Source organism: Falco biarmicus, chromosome 15 (genome assembly GCF_023638135.1).
Source record: "Falco biarmicus isolate bFalBia1 chromosome 15, bFalBia1.pri, whole genome shotgun sequence".
NCBI lineage: Eukaryota > Metazoa > Chordata > Aves > Falconiformes > Falconidae > Falco > Falco biarmicus.
In genome coordinates, this window is record NC_079302.1 from 7,255,062 (window position 1) to 7,278,569 (window position 23,508).

Genomic DNA, 23,508 nt, shown 5'->3' on the forward strand with positions numbered 1-23,508 from the left:
AAAATGCTGAAAAAGCGCCTATGGTTTGTCTTGCCTGTGTTTTTTTATTCAAACCGATCAGACTTGTGGTTTATCCTTGCTCTGATTATGCTGTACGGTTACAATAAATGGATGGAGCTGAAGCATTCCTGCAGGCGGTTTATAGGAAATATATGTCTATGCCTGTGTGTGCACGCTCAGGGAGAGAAAGTTAGCTATAAGGGACACAACAAAATATCCATATTTAAGAAATGCGGATTGACTCACTGACTTATCTCACTTATTGTACAAAGATTCACTCTGTGTTGAATTTTTTTTAAATTAGATTTTAAATATGTGTTGACAGGATGAATTTGTACAGTGTGAGTAACTGCAGGGAGAAGTGACAGCTCTGCTTTTGCTATTAAACTACTATCTGAAAAATAATGGAGTGTGTACAAAAATTGATTATTATTTTGCCAATTATATTAGTGCCACTGATAACAATCATTAAGAAAGAAATACTGAAAGTTACATGCTTTCAGGTCTTAGAAGCTGATGCTCACTGGTAAGGCAAAAAATATGTGTTTTTAAGAGAATTTGTGAGTAAGAGTCTCCTGTTATTAATGTGAAGTAAAGACTAAATATGTGAGCTAGAAATGTTTCACTTTATGTTAATTTCTTCATCACTTATCCACAGTTAATAAACAGTACAAGAGACTTTCTAAATTTAATTTAGTATTTGAATATAAAAGGTCCTGTTCTGTACTATAGTGGCAGACATGTTTTACAATGTTAAAACTTCCTTTTAATAATGGTTTATTTTAATATATTTACTAAATTAGGTACCCGAGAGAATCGTCTACAACGGTGATGTGAAAATCCCTGTTACCTGAGGTCAAAAAAAAAAAAAAAAAAAGGTATGTTTTCATTTTCATTAGCCATTTGACATAGTTCAGCAGGGGTGGTAATTTCACTGCTTTGTTTTCTGCTGCTAAAACGGTGCTTTTTGGTCCAACCCCCGGGAGCCGGTGACAGTCTGTGGTGCAGTTTCCTGGGCTTTGGGATGAGGCTGACTTTCAGGTGCCTACAAGAACCATTTGCAGTGATGGCGCTTTGTACTTTTGTCAGCCAGGCAACTCTCCCGTGTCCCACAACTCATATATAATCCTATGCAAATGTTTTCTTTCTTTTTCTTCAAATGTTAGCACTCAGACATCAGCTATGGCGATTAAGGATGGGTCTTCTGAAGATCTCCCTCAGATCTTGATGAAAATCATGAGTCTGTGTTAGATGACTTCTGCACTTATAAATTACAATAGAGTTTAATTCACAGCACTGCTTTCCTCTGGAAATTTGTGTTCATTCAGTAGGTCAACATTGATTAAAAAATATGCCGCTAATGAAAATGTGGGAATTAAAACTTTCAGTCCCTCCCACTGCTCGACTCAAACAGGCACTTTATTTTTTCCATGGAATCTGATTTTTATTGGCCTTGACTATAAAAAATACTAAGTGGCTTAAGTGAGCACCAAGGTTGCGATGACAGATTCCTGTATCAATTTTTTTATGAAACCTCTTTGGGTTAAGAACACAGGCTGCTGTACAGTACCACACTTTGATCAACAGTTACATGCTATTAGAAAACAGCTGAATTTTATTAGCTCATGGAATTAAGCTTGTTTCATTATTTTTTTATTATTTAAAATTGGAGTGAGGGTGGGGAAGATGTAGTTGGTGCTCTAGACTCTGCGTTACATCGCACTGTGAGGAGTTTTTGTTGGCGTATAGGCTGTGGGAATAGGTCTCCCAAGGAGCCCCAGAAGAGGTTCATTTTGAGCCTGACGATCCTCTCACTTCCCTGAGGAGAACCCTGGGTAGGGCTTTGCCTGCAATGCATTTTTTTTTTTTCTTTTTCTGTGTTTCACCACTGTAAATGGGAGGGACACCAGACCACTTGGTTGGTTGGTTGTGGGTTGTTTTTTTTGTGAGAGCTTAAAGTGCAATATGTTTTTTGCAAGAACAGAGCCAAGGCATGATTCAGCTGAAGTAAATACATTACGTACATATTTCCATCGCAAAGGTGCAGCACGTGTTCCATCACCTTGTTCCTAGTGTTTCAATAATCCCATAGGAAAGCTTTCGTGGTTCCTGTAATTTATATATGTGACTATTAGATTTATATAAGTGATATACATTCTTGTTATCCATATAACAGAAAAGCAAAAGCTTTTTCCCTGGTGGACACCTGTGATCTCAGGACTTGCTTAGCCCACCACTCTCCGGGACGATTCCTTGTGCCATCCTTCCAATATTTTGTGGTTGCACTTTCACATATTAGGGAAGAAAAACCAGCAGCAAAATCTGTTACTCTTAAGCAAATAGCTCTTGGGTCTCGGAAGAGTTAACAAACTTTTATGGCAAGGTTCAGACAGTTCTGACCCCTATGGTAATATTTCATCTAAGGTTACTGTTGGGAGAGAAATCAAATTTCAGCTGTGAACATGATTGACAGGTGAAAGCAAGAGAGAGAAAGACATCTGGTCAGATGGGGAATTTGGGAAGGAGAAGGACAATTCAGGGAAGTGTCTCTGTGATATTAGGAATAATAAGCTGAGATATGAAAACTCCAATCCTCCACGCTGTCTGGAGGTGCACTTACTTGATATTCATGGAGGTGGTTTGGTTGGGGGAATTTAAGACTGTACATTTATAGTAGTGGACAGTAGTCTCTGCGGTCTAACTTACTAACTTGACTCCTTTGAAGGAATTATGTTATTTCTGGCATACTTTTAGCATTTCAAGGCAATTCATTTTATGAGTGTGACTGGAATATTTGGTGGTTGCTGGTTAAGAGGTTCTCACCATTGTGTCCCTCCGGGGTCAGACGGCAGTGGGGTTTGGGGGGTCAGCCGGTGGTGTCTCTCCAAGCCCTGGAGCCTGGGGGGGGATTGCTGAGGCTGTTCAGAGTAAGCGCTGCAGGACTAGATTTCTGTTTATGATATGAGCTCTTACACCAGTAACAATGTTAGTTGCTGTCCCATAAAATACCACCAAGGGTACATCGTGGTGTTTTACAAGGCAGCTTTTATTTACCGAGGGCCATGTCTCGGGCTATTCCACCTCCTAGCAGCTCCAGTGAGTGTCCCTCACAATAGGTGCATAGCCCCAGGCACACGTCACCCTGCTGCGATGTATTTTGTTTGGTGGAGAAGAGCTCTTCCATCCTCCAGCATCCCAGAACCAACAGAAACAAAATATCCCTCTAATTATTTCCTGACCAGCATGATGATGTTGGAAAGTAGAATTTGCTTCTGACATACGGAAATGTAGCCAGGCTTTCTCTTAAAAATGAAGTGTGAGAAAAAGATCTGGTGGGTTTTAGCCCTGCGTATAACAATGTTTCAGTCGCCAAAGAGGCCGTGAAGGACTTTGGCAGAGCCCCAAGGGCAGCATGTGGCAAGGGTGGACCCTGGGGTCTAAGTGCAGCCGACCTGCATCTCAGGTGAGGGGAAAGGTCCCGGGTGGGCTCCTGGCCCCGCTGCAGGCTTTGGTAGAATCCCGGTTGAATTCCTGGGGCCCACACTGCCACCACAATGGGAATGCCTACAGGGGAGGTCATAGTAATAAAAAGTGAGATCCGAACACATACCGCGGTAGTTGTGCTGTGAATTCCCTGGATGGATGTTCCTACTCGGGAATATAGTTTACTACCTTATTTCCCCATATGGATGAGCCCTAAAACTAAGGGGAGAATAAGGAGCAGTAAAGAACAGAAATCTATTTTCTGTTCCTTTTCCAGTTTACCTCTAAGACCTTTCACACAGGGGAAATCATGGCACTCTTAAACTATACATTTACTTACTTTTCACTGCTATTCCTGCATTCACACATGCATTTTTAAAAGAGATTTGTGTTTTGTGCAAGACCTTTTGCATCCTCGTACTGTTGGTGTGTATTTTTGATGTGCAATCAAGTCAGACTGTTGGTCGTGACATCATTTTTCTTTTCATGGCAATGGCCTGCCATGTCGAGCTGCCTGACTTCACTGTAAACTAGACCTTATCGTCTGAGTTTTATTCCTAGACCATACATCTGATAGAATGGAGAATTAAAGCTAAGAAAAACCAAATTTCTTTGCATGTGAGTGACTTACTTTTAACTTTCCCTTGTTGCACGAGCACTCCCTGCAAAATGTCTTTATTTTGCAAAGCTGATATCAAGATAACTTCCGTGAAATATTATTGGCAAGTTTCCCACTGCAGTCAATGGGAGCCTTGTATGTATTTTTCAAGCAGATGTGCTATATTAAGTCTAAATGAGAATCTTTTATTTCAAATGGGATACAATATGTTATTCTTGATTAAAAAAATTGATAGTAACCTCTCTCCCTTCCTTTCCTCTCACCAAACGTATTCCGTACAATTGACAGGTCATTTTACATAGGTAAAAAAATGTTCTCAAGTATTTAAAAAAAGCACAGCTTCACTATGTCTCAAACTCCTTTCTAGCTCATTCCTATAAATCTGAAGTATGAAAACATCTTGGGTCTTTACGAGCAATGAGAAAGTATATGCCGTACGTGACAGCTTTAACTCCCCCCAAAATTCCCAGCAAAGTCAATTTAATGGTTTTCCATGTGTTTAGAATAAGCTTTAAAATATTTTCCAGTGATGTGGCTTTTTGCTGTTGTTTAGTTCTAATAGAGGATTACAAGTTAAGTGCTAAAAAAAAAAAAAAAAAGAAATATTTTTAACATCTCTTCTGGGTTTTCTAATTTGTGCCACTTACCAAATGATTCACACTGTACCAAAATACAGGAGATTGATGAGACAGGAAAAGTACTGATTTAACATCCCACATATAAAATTACTTCTCAGGCTTCCACATATAGTCCCGATGTTTAGAGAGTGAAGAAACCGGGAGTTGGGAGTTACAGTCTGACTCACTTGTGAGACTTTGACCCAGTTATTTGATTCTAGATTCAGCAAAATACTGAAGCACTTTAAACTTGTTATCTGAGGTTTCTTCTAAAGGTCTGTTACCGTTGATCTCTTTATATCTCAGTTTACACAGTTATAAACCTAGGTAATTAATTCTTACCTTCTAGGCTTTTGTGGGAGTTTAAAAAAAGCTGTAATGTTCCTTGAAGCCCTTTAATGAAAGGTGGTGTATTGAAGTACTTGTCATTTACCTTGTTTCGTACCCTAGGATGAGAAATCATTGGTATTGCCCAAGTTCCATGCACCATTTCTGCCGGGATAAGAATTTAGTCTCCCGAGTGCGCCAGGCCACCAGTACAAAGATCAGGTGCTTTAGGAGCTGGTAATTTTCTGAATTACACATAGTTTAGCTTTACCCTGATTTTGAACGAGTCAAAAAGTAAGCAAAATCACAGCTCGTTTATGTGCCCCCTCTCTCTCTTAATGTATCCTTAATACCTATATGAACACACACATATCTGGAATAACTCTTGTGCACCTGCAAGACATGTAGAGGTCACACTGTCCTCGTAATTCCTCCCCTTCCTGCCATTACCTTTATTTCCCAAGGTTCGAGCCATTATCATTCAGCAGTTGTGCAGCTTTTCTTTTCTTCCATCCCCAAATTATTATTGTTTCCCTCCTGCCTTCTGCCCCTCCCGATCTGTAATGGAGTCCTCAGCTGTAAATTTGCTAACCGTAAAGATATTTGCTTGAAATGTTTTGAAAATGCTGTGGGAAAGGGAAAAAAAAAAAAAAAAAAAAAAAGGCAAGTCTACTGAACAGCACGCTGTGCCATGCTCCAGCATTGCACTTCTACGGAAAAGATAATAAAGATATTAGCACTCATATAATTTCAGATAGGAAATGAAACCAGACATGAAAGAAACACTAGCTCCAGCTGTTGAGTGGGAATCAAACTAGCTATGGGAATTACAGGTATTGTCACCGGAGACAGCCTGACTTCTGAGAAATGACCTCAGGTGTAGGAGCTTGCTGTGGCCCCTTGCAGATATTAACACCTAATTAACAATCTGAGAGAGCATCCTACATCTTAATCACCAGTGAGGTGAGAATGACAATCACAAGGAGGAGAAGGGAAATGGTAATTTTTCCTCTGCATGCATCATCTAATAACCATGGTTATTCAGATGCAGCTAAATGCGATTTCCTTTTAGTCATTTCTGTCTATTGGAAGGCACAGTAAGTTCATTTGCTAGCAGGTAGGCAGTGGAGGTGAGAATTGAATTGATCTGAGATACTCTGAAAAATTGACCCCGAGGTCATTCCTAGTTTAAATTGGGAAGTAAAGCTGAGCTTATGTCTTCCCTTTCTTCTCTCCCCCTCTTTTTGTGTTTCCAGGCGTGTTAGTCTGCACTGTGTAATTATTTAAACATACTCTGATGGTGGGGAACCTTGTTCCCTCAAAGTTAATCAAAATAAAGAGGGCTTTTGTTAGCAGTGATAGGTAATTAAGTAGCTGGCTTCGTGTTGCGCAGAGGCATTGTGCTGGGTTATTGACGTCCCCGAGCCGGGCTCCCCAGCCCTTCTGCCTGCAGCCCAGCCCGCCAAAATTGCCAAGATTAAGGCCCAGGCTAAATTAAGGAAAGAGGGTGTGAAGGCGTGTAAGTGATTAATGAGGCCAGGCTGTAAAGGCGAGGGGTGCACCACAGCCCATCCACAGTCTCCCAGAGGAAGGGCTGCCTCCCTGGGGAGAGGTGCGCCTCTTGAAGCGGGGGGGGGGGGGGGGGGGGGGGGGGGGGGGGGAAATCGTGGGGCATTTCTCTACCGTGCCTGCGATTTTCTGGCTGTGGCTTTAGCCAGGAACAGCTGTAAGTGTGGATGGGAGCAACCCACTTACCTAGTTTCAGCTCCAGCATAGACACCGAGGGCTAAATTCTGCTGCTGGTTACCTGGTGTAAATGCTGGGGAGTGTGGGGTGGTGATGGAGTGGCTTAGAGCTTTGTCAGAGGGCTGGCGCTAGTAGAAAGCAAGTGAAAAGGTAAGACAAAAGCCGGGTTTGCTCGGTCCCATCCAAGGCAGGAGCAGCTTCCCTGGGCTCTGTGGCGATGTTCTAGCTTGCCCCTGTATCACTTGGGCAGGAACCGATGGGGTTTTAATGTAATGCCTTTTAATGGATGCTTTTATGTGCGCTTCCAAACAGCTTCCACTTTCACACAGCTTTACAACACGAGCTAAAATGAGAGGCAGGCAGGGAGCGAGGCATACATACGTACGTACATCTTGTAGACCTCATTTTGCATTGGCTTTACCCGCAGCACTCCCTCGCTGTGCTCAGTAACAATCTCTTTCCATATCGCTTGGACCCAAATTATGTTCTAATAAGGAGAGAATGGCAAAGCGAAGATAGCATTATATTAACCACTCAGCTTCCATGCAAATGCCTATCGTTTTCTTTCCCATGACAAGAGATAATCTGTGTTTTCTGTTATGCTCACTTCAACTCCTTTAGCTTTGTTTTCATGTGTTGGCCTTGCGCTAAAAAATATAACTTGACATCTTGTGTCTTCTCAGCTAAAAAGGTATCAATTCCTGGACTTAATGTCAGCTGTACCCAGATCAAAGGCAAGAAACATAAAAGTTGACATATATTATTTATTTCATGGTTTACATCAATGATGTTTCTCTCTACACTTTTTTGTTATTATTGCTGATGTTTTGCCCATAATGTTGCGCTCCCTTCTCAAAAGTGTTTGTCCCCTACAGACAAATATTCATATTAATGTAATCCATCAGCAGCTAACAAATGCCAGCTGACTTCGGCATTTCCCGCACTCCCAAAAATCCTATTGTTTTTGCAGGTCTCTTTGGGTGTGAGAAGAATGCAGGATCAGGCCCTTGGGGGGGGGGGGATGTCAGAGCTGGAGACTTTCTCCCCCAGCCCCAGAAACGCACGGGGTTGGCTGGGGCAGCAGCCTGGGGTGCTGGCGCAGGGAGTGGGAGATGCTGCATTCTCTCCCTGCATTGTGAGCTGCTGCAGAGGCGAGATGAATGCCAGTCTTTGAGGGGAGCAAAAGCTCAGAAAAGACTTTTCTTTTCCTTTTTTTTTTTTTTTTTAAATTGTTTGGGTTTTTTTCCTTACCTTTCCCTATCTTCCTTGCCTGCCTTTGGAGTTCTGAGTGAGTAATACAGTCTGCCTTATAGTTGTGGCCACAAATTCATCTGATGTCAGTCAGAAATGCTGCTCCAACCTGTGCATCCCTCTGACCACACAGTTTAGTGCAAAACTTGCCTTTTTTTCCCCCTCTTTGTCAACAACTGTGGAAGGTTTTACTTCCTGAGTTACAGAATCAGCTGAAATGTTGAGTCTGACTTTGCCCCCTACCCTCCCACGAGCTATTTTTTTCTGCAATGAAAATAATAATGCTTGAGAAAGATCCTTGGGATTTTTTGTTTTGTTTTGTTTTCTTTTGTTTAGTTTGGGTTTATTTTAAAGCTTGCTGACAATTGTCAAATGTTCATTCTAGCAAAGAAGTCCTCGGAGGGTATAGCCCCGCTGCACAGCCGACAGGAGTAATTTGCAGTGCTCCTTAGAGCTCAGCTATTCAGCCAATGTGTGTCGCTTTACTATTTCTTTAAAATTTAATTGGGATCAGGCAATCAAGTGTCTCCGAATTTTTTGCCTCTTCAGGCTGCAATAAAGCCACGTATAATTTATAATCAAAGTTTGGTATCGTTAAACTAAACTGTAAAACCGACTTCAGGGTTTCAGTTGTGAAAGAAATATACGATAAATATTGCAATGGGGCTTGAGTAGCACAGCTAACAACAGCAGGGTGAATGCATATATACACACAGATACAGATTTATTTTTTTTGAGTGTTTGTGTATATGTTTAATTCCGGAGGTAAGAAAGACCTAAATAATAGATAACTGGCATGTATTCTTTGTTGGTAGAATTGAAGCTAAGATAGATTTACAGCTCAAGTAGTTACTTTAAATGCAAAATGAAGTGTTAATTTATTTAAGTCATTTATGCATCAACATTATTTTTATGTCTTTATTTATATTTTCCTGTAATATGGAGCAATGTAGTATTCATCCTGGGTTTTTCTGTCTGTCGACTGTAGTGCTCCTTTGCTTAGATTTTTTTTCTAACAAGGCAGCTCATTTAGAAAGAAATGTTTATGTGAAGTGCTTGTCAGTTGGCATTTTTACTGGTGTGCTAACCCAAAGGTAAAATATAAAGGCACGTCTTTTCCTTGCTGGCTTGTTGCTACTAGAAGGGTTCCTCCCTTGTTAGCTTGATAAATAATTTTACTAGCGGGAATCTACTGAATTTTTATGCTTGCTGTCTATTTTCTGCTTGCTGCAAATAAATTCCAGCACTCAGAGGGCACTAAAACTCCAAACACATGGTATTTTCCCATTTTGTTGCTGGTTGCCTAAAATATTTATTTCATCTTGTGTTTTTAATTAAATCTTAAAAAAAAAAAAGGAAAAACACCCTCAAGTTTTGCAGTTATTTCCAAATGAAGGTTTTAGTCCAGATTCTATTTAATGTAATGTTTAAGTAATGTGTTATTACAGGTAAACTGAATGGGTAGTGCTAAATCAGTCATCACTCCAACTACCTCATGGTTTTCAGATTAAGCGCAAGGATTATTTATTGACATATCATCCATTCTTCAAGCATGTCTTACAATTTATTATATACTTTTAGTTTTCCCAGTTTGCAATCAAGAAAGCTAATATAATTTGTGAAATAAATGCTCTAGTTCAGCGAGAGAACCCACCAAAAAAGTTTAGATTATGCGTTGCCACGGCACACATGGCAGAAAAAAGTTTGCAAGAAATTAAACTGAGGAAGCTAAAGTGGAAGAGGCGTTGGTTCACTTTTTTCCCCACTTATTTTTACCTTTCTTGTTTTTTTAAGGTTTGGTGGGGGTTTTTTGCATTTGCTGAACCTTTATGCATTTTAAAATTGAATTTAATACAAGTGAGTGAGAACTAATCCCAAAAAGCGTCTGCTTCTCCTCCCAGCAAACTCTGTGTGTCCAAGGGTGCGTTGTGTCACACATCTGGAGGCTCGCTCCTCCTTGGCAGCACATCCCAGCTCAGTGTCCCACATCCTTGGTTTTGGGGGGCTTTGCAGGCTTGAGTGGGTTTAGGAACTGGCTTTTGCAAGGCTTTTCCTTCAGTAGTGCTAGTGTTCAGAGCTGCCCCAGGTCAATCCCTCCTGCGATGCTCATGGGTGCTGGTGGCAGGGGGACAGGTTTTTTTGCTCCCAACAGGATCCTTCCCTGCAGCTTCTGTGGGGCAGTCCCCCATCTTCCCAAACAGTCACAGGGATGCAGCCAGCATCGCTTCCTTACATGTCTACACAGTTCAGGGGGTGAGCAGTGAAAGGACCTGGGTGCGGGCTAGTTACACTGCTGCCCAGCCCCATGGCCACCCCGTCCCCACCAAGAAAGCCCTGGCTGGGTGCGGGGGAGCCGAGCAGCGTGCCCTGCTCAGACTTCCCCTCAAACAGCAGAAAGCCATGTAGTCTTGAAGATGCCAGGCAAATCCACCCAAAATTTTGGAATTATTTACATATTTTTAGCACAATTCATCTCAAAGCAATCCTCACACTTTGGCCCAAATTCTTACATTCTTACACCAACCACACTCCCATTCGTTTACTTATTTCCATAAGGATTAGGTGGCGGATCTGCGTGGTACAAGCTGATGGCACAGCCCGGCTGCCCTGCAGACACCAGCCGTTTCATTTACGTGAGCACATCCCACATCAAGTAATTGGGTGGTGGGAAGAACGGATGGGCCAGCACTGAATAGATAAGGGAAAAGCTGGGGCAGTGGGGAAAATTACCCTCGGGGGCTCAGCCATGTAAAGTCATAAATGAAATAGGGTTATAAGAAATCTCAGGAGGCGATGTAATCCATCCCTGTGCCAGGAGGCAGGGTCAGACAGACTTACATTACCCCTGACAGATATTTGCATAGCCTGTTGTTAAAGCCCCCCACGGAGAGCATGACAGCCCCCTGGAGCATCCCCAGCAGACCTTCACCACCCCACCTTCTCAAAAGTGTTTCTCCTTGCCTAGCCCGCGGCGCAGGGCCCTGATGTCCCGGTCACCACAGGCACCAAGGATGGTCCATTCCTTCCCCTTCGCACTGACCCTTGGCGTGTTTGAAGCTGCTGTTAGGGCTTGCTGCAGCTTTCTTTTCTCTAGACTAAACAGATCCACGTTCTTTAGTCTTTCTTCATAGGTTCTGGTCATGACTTTGTTATTTAATATCTTGTCTGAAGAGTCCCACACAGTCAGCTTGCTGGAATTCAATTTACCTGTGTTGAAAAGGACTGAGGATGCTGCTCGGAGGCTTTACAATGTCTGAAAGTGGAATAATTTAATTCTTAGTCTGATAATTTTTCTTCTGTGGGATGGAGGGTAGGGAGCATTTCTTCACTTGGCAGTGTTGACTACAGCCTCCTCACAAATTTACCCTGGTTGCAGGAACAACTGTGGTGCAACCTGCAGCCAGAGTTATTGACAGGCTTTAGGAAACATGTTTTAACACTGTATAATTTTATATAAAAGTAATAACCAGAGATAGGATGCAACTTCTGTGGCTGCAGGTAACACCTTAAGGTGTACTTTCAAGGTGCTACATGCAGATTTTGCTACACAAGTTTCATTAATTTCAGTAGCAGCCGGGCAGTTCCAGCCACCTGCATGCTGCCTTTCCCTCTGCTGCTGCTCTATCCAGTTGGCTCCAGTGCTTCAAAAGCTTCCAGCTTCAGTGTAGGTTTGGTAGATCCAGCTTTCCTTTGTGACAGAAGGAATGTTTCCCCAAAATGCCACAGATGAAGGTAGACCAAGGAGGACTTTTCAGCCATCTGCACAGACCTGGGCTTTGGTGTTCGCTCTGAGGTGCTTTTTTAGAAGTTGGAAAAGACATTAGTGCCCTTTCAATGGAGACTTGCATTGCTCCCTGGAAAAAATGAGGGGCAACAGAACCTGCTAATTCTACTTTACTCATTATCTTCCAGTGTCTTGCCTGAGAGACTGGTGGGGAAATGTCCTGGAGCAAAACAAAAGTTTTTACTTGCAAGAAAATATTCTCCAGGGACTTCTCTCCTTGGACGTGCAGAGTACCAGGGAGCATCTCCTGGAGGTGGTCTTGAGTTTTGCAGGATTTTGGTTTCCTGCTTGAAGTCTTAAACCAAAGCCTATCTTGAAAGGTGCTAGCGGGGACACAGTGGCACACACAGCCACCTCACTCTATAGACCAGGTACCAATTCTGGAGGTGAGATGTGACAGATTTTACTAATAATGGATGAAGTTTATCCCTGAAGGAGAATGATGGTTGGGGTATTCACGCTCATAATACACCTCTGCAAGGGGAAGGCAGAAATGTCCCTTTGTGGTACAAATGTCTGTGATGCTATCTTTCTCGCTTATCGGAGATGCCACCTCTGCTTTGCATTGTATAGCATCCCCTTCCTTATAGAACCTTTTTGGACTTCTATATCCCCTCAGTGATCCATCCCTCTCAATCAAATTAAAGAGTTGTCTCATCCAAAAGTATAACATTTCTGTGCGCGATGAAAGTGTATGCAGAATTGGGAAAAGCAGCTGACAAGTCAAGCAGACATTTTAGCCCAAGTTTTTTCTAGCTCTAAGGGGAGATCTCATTGAGTAATTGTTGTGGCGCTCGGTTCTGTAGGAAGTAAAATGAGAGTGACCTTGCTGAGCCATTGGCTCAAATCAGAGATGTAGCAGCAGAAGTGAAAATATATGCTTCCTTCACCAAAGAATAGAGTTAGGGACCAGTTCTTACCACGGGGAAGAAGAGAGAGGAAAATGTATTGTCTTCCATTCAGTAGTTCATTTTTCTTTGCAAAGTGATTAATGCATTACTATAGCAAATTTATTGTATAGCCTGATTACCATTGCATAATAAATCTAAACAACTGTGACTGTCACGGTGATAAGGCTGGCATGATTTTGTCTCCCTTTAAAAAGGTTTATAAGTTAAGCTTAACTTTTCGCTTTCTCCATTTCTGGGATAAAATTTATTTTGGCCATTACAGCTCTATCTGTTTGAAACTGCACCAAAAGGAAATAAGTTGTTCAAAAGGATGGTATATTATTGGGAGAGTTTTACCTTCACCCAATTTGCAAAAGAAACTGAACATCAGCATTAAAATGGAAATGGAGTTCAGGAGAAAATAATAACTCAGTTGTTTAAAAAAAAGTTGTAACATTTAAAAGGGACTTTTTAAATATCAAGGATGGACAACCCAATTAAATTAGCTGCATTATATTCACAGCCATTAACACCTCGGGCTCAGCTTTTCTCAGGCTATCAGAGTTTTCTGAGGGCTTGTCTATGCCTGGATGAGAGACTTCCAGGGAGCTGCAGGAAGAAGTGCTTGTGACTAATTAGAGACATTTTTTTTCTGAATCGTGGGGAAATTGGTACTCCGGCGTTAGTGCCGTTGCTGTGCTGAACCAGTGCCTGAGCAAGCGCTGGGTTTGGGATGGATCTTGGCCGTGTGGACACAACCCGATGCCCAGGCTCCACTCCGCTTGGTCACTTTGGGCCAGAGAGAGAGATCAGTTGTTTCTTTCTTTTTCCTTCCCTCTCTCCATGAATGTGCTCGAAAGGGCATTGCACCTTCGTTCATGTATGTTCTGCCAGAATGATGCAGCAAAGGTTATTCTTGTGAAAACACCCAACTGTTGGAGTGTGTGATGTGAGAAGAGATCTCGTGCCCAAGCACGTGCATGTCTGGTTCGGCCATCAGTGAGAAGGTCTCAGCGCAGGGCCATAGCAGGCTGTGCTGGTGCCAGGGGAGTTCCCATGTCTTGGGTTCTCTTCTCCCAGCTGTGCTGATCTCTTTCCCTCTCTCAAGGCTCTTGCCCATCACCATGGCTCAGAGCAGCACCAGCGGCCGTAGAGGCAGCAGAGAGCCCTCAGGTATCTTTGTACCTCTTGGTCCATCGTTGCTTTGTCTTCCTCCAGGTCTTTTGCACAGAATTTGGGACGGAGGCAGAGAGCACGGCCAATTTAGTTGGTAGAAAACTTGTCTGACTCCCAAGCTGAGGAACAGCTGTAAGTTGTAAGTTGAAAATTGCTTCCAAAACTGTGCAGGTGAAGTTTCTTGCATAGTTGTATGTATTTTGTTGTGTAAAGAAAGACTGGAAACAGAACATGACTCAGTCCAGACTTCAACTAAAGCCTGTTGCAGCCAGACTCTGGGAACAACACATTTGAATTAGGAGCTCCAGAGAAATTTATCGTTTTGTAGTGAGGACATGTGAAGGTGATCAAGGTGACGGTCTCTTCTCTACCCTCTGAAAACACTGTATTATCTCTTTGTGAAGGAGATATCTTCATTTCCCATCTCTGAAGACCTCCCACCTCACAGACTTCTTGTTTCCATGGGTGTATTCTTGATGGCCATGGTAGAAAGTGATTCCCTGTGGAGGCTGGAGGTGGCTGGAAGACCTTTCAGTTTCTGGTACGCAGGTGATAGTGTGTCCGTTTGCAGTCATCAAAGTGTTGCATTATTTGGACTGACCATACTGGAGTTTGGGTCTGGGGAACTGAATTCAGCCTCTCAAAACCATCAAGGCTTTCATCCAGGACTGGCGCAAGCTGGTAGCTTATTTTCAAAAATTTGAATGTCTTTGATTTTAAGTCCCTGGACTGCTGGCATGGTGTTTTTTCTTTTTCTTTTTCTTTTTGTTTTTTTTTTTTTTCTTTCAGTTCTCCTCAAGTCACATTGTAAACTATCTTGAAGAAGCCAGTATGGTTCAAAAGTTCTCTATTTAGATCTGAATTACTTCTTTTTTTAAAAAAAAAAAAAATAAATAGAAAGGAACTTACATGGTACAGTCTGGTACAATCAAGTATCATGAAGGGGCAGGGGAGCCTAAAGCTTTTGCACAGGCTTTCAAGGGCTCAAAGGCTTCTTTTCTTTCCCTGGGTATGTTGAACATCTTGAAAATAAACCAGCATGTTTCAAAAGAGAAGATAGATGTGTCTGTTCAAGTAAGCATTGCATTTGGAATTGGTGCCTCTGGTTGTTAAACAGAATCCTTGTTTAACATCCTCATTAAGAACTGTGACTTGCCACCAGTTTTATGAAGATCAAGTAATTTACTTTTAAAGTAAATTAAAGCAAATTAAAGCAAATTTCTCTGTGGTGACAAGTCAATAAAACAATGGAAGGCTCAAGTTTTTCAATCACCCAACATCTGTTCCTTGTTTTCCTCTAGATGTAAATGCCCTGTGTACAGCAATAGGTGAACAGAGTGAGAGCCAACAGCTGTAATGTTGGGGGTTTTTTGTTTGGTTTGGTTTTTTTCTGTTGTTCTGGTGGTGGTGGTGGTGGTATTTTTGGTTTTTTTCTCTTCGTTTAGTTTTTGTTTTGGGTTTTTCCCCCCCCCCCCAAATAACACTGCAAACCCTGTCCATTTTTTGAAAGGGTAATTTTGTAGTTTCCTGTGGTGACACGTTCAGAGCTCCATTGACACGGGAACGGTGACAGTCGATGGCTCTGATTCTGTGTTTTGTTGCTGGAAGCACAGTAAGCTGTTGCAGAGTAGTGTACGTGGTGAACCACTTCTCAGAAGCCCAGTCAGCACAACTGAGATCCTCGTCTTTTGTCCAAGCCACCCACACCACCAGCAAACACCTCTGTAGCAGAGGGTACTCGGATGCTCTCTGAGCTGTGGTGGGAACTAGGTTGTATAAAACCTCATTGAAACCACTTCCACGTTGTACCCACGCTCAACCTGTTTGTCTTGAAACGTTGTGCCGGAGAGAAGGCAGCAGAGGAAAAACAGTGTATTAGACACATTTTACATTTCAACAAGTGCAGGATGCAAACTGCAACGGGTTTGTTTTACGTGTTCTGGAGGGTTTGGCGCTTGGTGGTGTGAGAATTGGCTCCCTGCTGTGTGAAGTATCCGCATGTGGAAACGCGCTGCGTGGGAAACGCTGGCGCAGTGGAAAAGAGAGGGAAAGCTCTGCTGGGAAAGTAAGAGGGGGCTGGATATTATTCACTGGGGACAGAAGTCTTTTCCCAGTTCCTCTTCAGCGGGCGGTTTGTCTTGGACAGCATAGCGTTGCCGTTTGGGGTGGTTGTGGAGGACAGGAAGCCCTTACTGGACACAGATGGAAACCCGAGAGCTCAGATCATTCCAGAAATAGAAAAAAAGGTCAGTGAAAGCCCAGACGCCTTTGCTGCTCAAACTGTCCCACCCTTCGAAATCTGCCTGCTCTAGCACATAGGTCATGGACCCCATCTTCTGAGGTGTAGGTATGCCTTTTGTCTTACGGTGTCGTCTTCTGAGTTGTCAGGTGCAAGACCTTTGATGGGACTGGTGTGCCTCACTCAGGTCTTTATGGGGCCAGGAAATGGGCTGCTCTACTTAATGAGAAACAAGTAATTAGGTCTCACCAAAATCAAGGTACCTGGCTGTGGGAAGCTGGCAATTTCTCCTTTGCTAGTTCTTCTAAAAAAAGGGCTGATAAATTCTTCACGTAGTTCTGTGTTGCTACACTAGGTTTTAATATACAGAAGTACATAGTTTCATAGAGGAACTCTGAAATCTCTATTTTGTCCAAAGGTTGAGTAATGTTGTAATTGTGTCACCATATTTTAAAACAACAAAGCCAAAAACCCTATGAGATTTTGGATGATAAAAGAAATAGTAGCATTTAGTCCATCCCAAGAATTTTTTTGTAATTGCTGCCTATTTGCAGCTTGATAACTGAATATGGGAAGGTAGAATTTTAAATAGCTTCCTCTGCTTTCTTCTTGTCCACACAAAGTGATGCTGCACCGTCAGTGGAAGAGGCAGATGAATCATCCAGCCAAGATGCAGTTTTCTGGGATATGTTGCTCATAAGCTGTTATGCAGAAAAGAGGTGATATTGTTTGGATGCCAGGGTTCCTCCTAAATACCTCTTTTCCCTAGTTTCAGTGGACTTTGGCTGGATCCTTTGCTTTCAGCTGTTGTCATCATGCTTGGGCTCATGATATCCAGGAGGTGTACGTCCAAGGGCAACGCATGGATGCATCTTTGCAGGAAAAGTGCTTCCTGGGCAGCGCTGAGTCCCAGTGATCTGCAGTCAGCGCAGTGAAGGAGCCTGCTGCGGGAAGGGTCAGGAACCACTGCGGGAACGGCGATGCTGTTCCCACCGGGGGCATCCCGGCAGCTGCTTGCACCAGGTCCCTGGCAGAACTCAGGCCAGCTCTCTTCTTAAGGAAGCTCGTTTAAAATTGAAAGCCTTTATTTTATAAGTGTCACAGTGGTTTTTAGATGCCAGGTAGAAACCGAGGGAATCCAGAGCCAAATTCCTTCATTGTATAGGGAAAACTGTGAGGTACAGCACAGACTGAACTTAATGGGGAGCTCTGTCTTCTGCTTAAGGCCAGGAGCCCCGGTCATTCCTGCCGTAAAACAGCCTCCGAGAGATTTCTTCTCGGGAAGGAGGTCTTCCTAAACTGTGCAGTCAGAAGCACTGAGGTCTTCCTCCAAATTGAGCAGAGATGTCTGGGCCTGGTCCCCATTGCCTTGTCAGAGCATCTCTGCTGGCGTTTGATTAACAGCAAGGTGTTGTAGCAACAGCTGCCAGTTTTGTACTCCTTATTGCCGTTTTTATTATTACTATTTTATGAATCTTGAGAACAAGAGGTAGGGACATACATCCTCAGCTCTGACCCTGGCATCTCCATGTCATATTCCTCTGTATCTCTGCGCACTCCTTACTTTTAAGGCTGATCGTGTGGGTAGGGGGCAACTGCACAAAGATCTCAGAGCCAGCTGCTGCCCACTGCACGCTGCTCTTTCCGTTTCTCCTCTCAGGATCAAATCAAGCTCTCACTAAACCCAGTGGGAAAGCTTCTTTGACTTTGATAGTGGCTGTCCTGAGCTGTTAGCAAAAATAGAAGAGGTGTGTTAATGCACAAATGAATTTTCCTCAAAGGCGAGCTTGTTTTGTGAGTATCTGAGCATCTCCTGTTGCCTGAGAAGCAGTCTGGATTTCTTTTGGGCTCTATGGGAGCTTTGGTGCTCAGCTCCTTCTGGGAGGTGCTTGGCCTTGGGCAGGATGTGACCTTTCTCTTTGGTGAGCCTTTCAGGGAGTTAATGCTGAAATACATTCATGTAACTGTTTGAATTCCCAGGTCATACAGTTTATCTAGAGATCTGCTCAGAGGTGAGTGTGAAATAATAATGCCTTGCACTTCCTGGATGCCTTTCATCTTTCCAAATATTTATTAATTAGCCCTCAAAACACCCCTGTGAGGCAGATTAGAGATGGATGGATACAGCTCCTTTCACGCGCCAGTGGAACCAAGCAGCTGTCTGGCTGTATAAAACAACACTGCCCGCAGTTTGGGGCAGATTAGGAAGTAGATAACAAACCTGTATCTTGTTGAGGGTGCAGAGAGACTTTAGCTAGGCAGAATTTAATTACCTCTGCTGGAGCTTGGCCAGTAAGGCACGGCTTGCCTCCCTCCTTTCATTGCTTTCACCATGGAGTCTGTAACTCTTGGGTTCTCGTCCAGTTCGAGGCATGGTCTTGCACCTTGGGCTGCCCTGAGCAGGTGCAGAGCTGGGGCCAGGGAACCCTTCCTGGGACTCTGTGTGTGCCTTGTTTCCAAAAAGATTTGCCCCAGTGCCTTTTTATCCTGGCAAGCAAAGCTTCCTACCTTACATTGAGATTCCCTCTCTGGTATCCCCAGGGCAATGAGAGCTGCACAACACGAATTCCCTTTTGTTTGCTTTTGCAGCATGTAATTCTAGAGCATAAAAATGTTGAAGCTAGAACTCAAATTTTACCTATTTTGTGTTAATGCTTTTTATTAAATCTCCAGACTCTCTTTAAAGCTTCATAGAGAGCAATTTATTGTAAAGCTACACTTACTGTATTTTATGTCCACTGTAATTGCTTGTTTCATCTAATTCAGATTATATTCATGTGTAACAAAGACTAGCTCCAGATAGGAGGAGATGAATTATTAATTGAGAAAGTTTTGGAATTAAGATTTTAAACATACATACCAGCTATATGTGTAATATTTAGAAATGGATCTGAAAGGACTTATGCAATGTGCTTTAATCAAATTTTGAAAAGAAAATGACAAATACATCAAATCATGAAAAGGAATTGACGGATAAATCAAACCTGAAAATGGAAGTGATGGATAAATCAAGTCTAAAAAAGCAAACAACCAATATGTCAAATGCACAGTGTTTATTAAAATAAGGAATTGCTTGTATGTGTCTGAATCTGCATGCGACAGTCATGCAATAAATACTTGAAATCCTTCAATAACAAATTGTATGTGCAAGTGTACACACACATGCCTCTATATACATGCACAAAGTAAACACAGGTATCTTTGCAGTGTTTTGAGCCACACCAACAGCATATGAGATCTGCTGAAGTCTCCTAGGTATACCAAGGATATGTTTGAAATCTCTCCATTTCAATATCCACACATTACTAGACCTGAACAGCTCATGATTCCACCTCTTTTAAAAATGGTAATTGTTAGTATAGACAGATTTTAAAAATTCTGAGACATGCCTTGTTCTGAAAACTTTCTGCTTTTGTTTTCTGATTCTAATTGTACACTAGCAGCAACACAAACTCCTTTGGCTAATTCAAAGGATTTTGATAGACAGCTTGGGCCCAAAGCATATTTTCAAGATCAAGACTATAAAAATCTCAGTATGGAAAAATCATCATTTGCCTCACTGACTTTGATTTACATCTATGTTACAGAGCCATGAAATTTAAAATAAGATGACCTAAATTGTCCTATAATAATGTGGGCATGAACGTATACTCCTGGTGGCAGAGTTTCTCTGTCACTATACCAAATGAAATCTAGTTTTTAGTGCCAATCAGTTAGGCATCATTAACCCTTTAAGAATGTTATTAGCATTCTTACAAAGCTTTTCATCATGTAACAAATGTTTTCAGACTAAACTTGTTGAGGTCAAAGAATCCAAGGCAGTAAGATTTAGGACTTTTTTGTCCTCTGCAATAATATGTATACACTCTCCATCATGCCAAATATAAATTATTAACAGTTGTTTTAAAAAGCTTGCAAAAACGTAGTATTTAAGTTAAAAAGTAGTCCTTTGTAAGCTGTCCCCAACTTCTACTGGGAAAATGTGCTCCTCCCCCTCATCCCTTTTTTGCTGTGTAGTAGAAAAATTGCTCTGTACATGCATCCTCGAGGATCCAGGAATGAAAATTGCTTTGCATTTGCTATTACATTATGGTGCTTTCCATTCTGATTTTTTTTTCTCAGTTCATGTTGTTCTTTTTGCAATAAGTGTATGTTTGAATTGAATTGAAGAGTAGCATATTAAAGAATGGGTTTTCATAGCTGTTTATGTCCTTTCATCCAAAGAAGTGTGAGAAAAGCAATCAAGGTTTCAGATTGACATGCTAAAGCAAGAACTATCAGAGAAAGCATCTTGCTGTTGGAGTGTTGAATATTTGCATATTTGTTTGAATTAGTCCAGACTAGACCAAGGTATTTATAGCACTAGCTTCAGCCTGTGGTCAGGCCTATAAAAAACAACTGATTTAGTTTCGGGTAAAGTAATTATTAACCTGTTCCCCGCCCCCCTCAGCTTTTTGCCTCTGAGTATGTCAAAATGTAGCATCTGTAACCCTGACTCAGTGTATTATTCAGACTTTCCATCACTCTGTTTTTCAACAGATGGCACCTGGGTGACTTGCAGTCTTACAAGTGGGATTGATGATGGTGTGAAATAGGGAGGCCTAAAAAGTAATTGCAGAGACAGGGGAAGAAATTAGAAATTAATATCGCTGTGGCCTCACATGGAAGTGAAATTCTCAATCGGTAGCTTTTACATCAAAAGCGGTGTTTGACTTGTAGTTATTGCAATATAAATAAAGGGATGTAGGCAGTGGTATTGTGTTCGGTAATTTTTCTCGCAGGCATTTGGGATGAGCTTCCCATGAAAGATAAGTGAGTAAGAAGCTGCATGACTAGCTGCTCCGCTGCTCGCAGAGAGCACCACATCCTTCAGCTAGGATTTGGGAAAGACGTCGTTGTGCAGCTCAAGTAAAACATCCTGTGGTTTTTGGTTCTAAAGAGCTCACGATAACATTTTGCTGATGAATCAACGTGGCTCATGAAACAACCTGGATTACTCACTGAGACACTCAGTGTGAATGTGTGTGAATTCAGGCTGGGTAAACAGTCAGTTTTAAGGGAAGGATGAGAACTTAGAAAATCAAGAGTGCAGTTTATGTGACCGACTGAAAGATATTCAAGTGCTATTGATGAATCTAAGCAGTTTGTCTAATGAATGTACATAGTAGTAATAATGCAGAGAGTGATTTTCCCTGTGAAAGGGACAGTGGGAGCATAAGGGGTAGGCATCATGGGCTACTTCATCGCTGCTGCTGAAAATCCGCATAAAGAAGTTGCCACATTTTTGCTAGGGCATGGTTTAAAGCACCGCCTGCTGCCTTAGCTTAGCTCTGAGGTAATTCAGTGTGAATCCTGTGTTATCAGTGAATTCAGTCAACTCCGGGTAATGGGTGCTCGGAGTCCTATTGAAATTCCCATGGGAACATGTTCATCTGCTCTTGCTGGATGTGTGTTAGCACTGTGGTGCAGCGATGGTTTTGAAAGCAAGTGTGGCTACAACGGGTGATTTGCTCTTTCATGGCCTAGCTCTTCTGCTTTTGTAGACCAAAATCCCCATGTAAATAAAATCTGAGGTTGATCTCCAGCCCCTATGATTTCAGTAAGACTCAGCTTTATGTGTCCAAGTATGGACTTAACACTTTAATGAATCAAGATCTAAAGTCGCGTCTTAGTAAGACTAACGCTCCAGAATGAAGAGGTTATTTGTCTGTCCTCGTGGAATCCTTTTTGGCATAACACATTTTGCAGCTATATGTAAATTCACAGTGGTGTATGAAATACTTTTCCCTATCATATACTGTCTCTGTCACTACCTTCTCCTAACCTTTATCTCAGTAGAAAAGAACATTTAGAAAAGTACACTTAAAAATGTGTGCTACGAACTTACTGCCTGAAAACATAGAAATTGTTTTAACTAAACCTTTCTGAAGCTTAAGGAACTTCAAAAAGAAATTGGGAATCATAAAAAATTCTGAAGGTATTTCTGGGTTTTTTTTTTTGTTGCTGTTTGAAAAATGAAAGTAATGGCTTTACAATACGTGCACTGAAGAGATGAGGCTTTTGTTCTGACAGCTTGTACATCAAGTTTCAGCATGATGGGGTTTGAAATGGTAAAAGAATTTGATAAAACAAGCTTTTGGGGGTCCATTCTCTAAAAGATTCCTGCATGCCGCATGAATTCAGAAAAAAATGTGGAAATGGAGTGGATTTTTTTAACTGTATGCAGCTGCTGAGTGCAAAATGTACTTTGTGATATTGTCAAGGCAGGAATTTTGTGGTAATATCATCACTGTTGAAATCAGCTTATTTGCTGCAGTTCTTCAGTATTTAGGCATAGGGAAACATATAATTTCAGCCCTTCCCCAGTACAGAGAAGAATGTTTTTGAAGTTTGATTAGTTTCTTGTTTTCTTCAGCTTTCCATTTTTGTACTCCTCCTGCATTTCCCAAACAGCATGGCAATACCCAGTAAAATGTAAAAGTTTTTTCAAAGTGGTTTTTAGAAGTTTTCCACGATGTTTAACATCACTGGGATGAAATACGTCACCGTCAATAAGCAGAACAGAAAGCTACCCTTCCCGTATTAGCTGTTATCGCCTAGGTCCTGTGTCCCAGTGCTTGGGGCAGAGGGTCCGTGGGGCTCCAGCAGCAGCTGGAGCAGCAGATACAGGTTTGCACGATGTGAGCAGTTCCTTGGGAAGAGGCAATGCCAGACTGTGGCTGAGGAGAGTGTGTATGTGGCTGGAAAATTTAGGGCAGGTATTTTGAGAAGCAGAGCTGTGATGCTCAGCAGGAGCACGGGGCTAGTGGGGGGGACGGGGCCAGTCCTGCTGCGAGCCAGGAAAAATCCATTTCTTCTGCCCAGTGCTAAACACTTGGGTGGTATGAAGGTTAGGGGACATCCCCTGTCCTCACCTCGAGTCGAGAAGAAGGTGGAAGGCGAATAAACCTGCTCTGCCCTCTGCAGTGATCCAGTCTGATGAGTTGGGTCCTTCCCAAAGAGGGGAAGAGCAGAGCCCAAATTTCGGGGAGGAGAGGGAAGGGGCTGGAGGCATCGAGGCAATATCCCTATTCCCTTCTTCTCAAAGAGCTTAGCAAAACAAAATAGAGAAAGAAAAGCCTCCAGCAGCAGGGAGTGAACGGCTGGAATTTCCTTCATATTAACTGAGCTTTAGGCAGCAAGCCTTAACGTGGAGAATTATTTTTAATTAATAGCTTTTCCCCTACTTTGGAGCTCAGCAGGAGGATCTTCTTTGCATTGCACAAGGAGAGGAGATAGGAGCAGTCCTGGTTTTGTAACTGATAACTATTTCAGGCCAACTGCATTGCCTGGAATAACTTTGTATTCAGAAAAAGAACAAAATGTTATATCAAAAG

General features: G+C 42.3%; 1 protein-coding gene across 2 annotated transcripts in view; it reads left to right on the forward strand.

Moving 5' to 3' along the window:
* The window catches only part of MAF (MAF bZIP transcription factor), a 192,518-nt gene that overhangs the window by 12,076 nt on the left and 156,934 nt on the right, over positions 1-23,508 (forward strand). For both annotated transcript variants that reach the window (XM_056360982.1, XM_056360981.1), the window contains exon 2: positions 804-878. In XM_056360982.1, coding sequence (XP_056216957.1) covers positions 804-837 — 34 coding nt within the window. In that variant the 3' untranslated portion in view covers positions 838-878. The remainder of the gene's footprint in view (positions 1-803; positions 879-23,508) is intronic.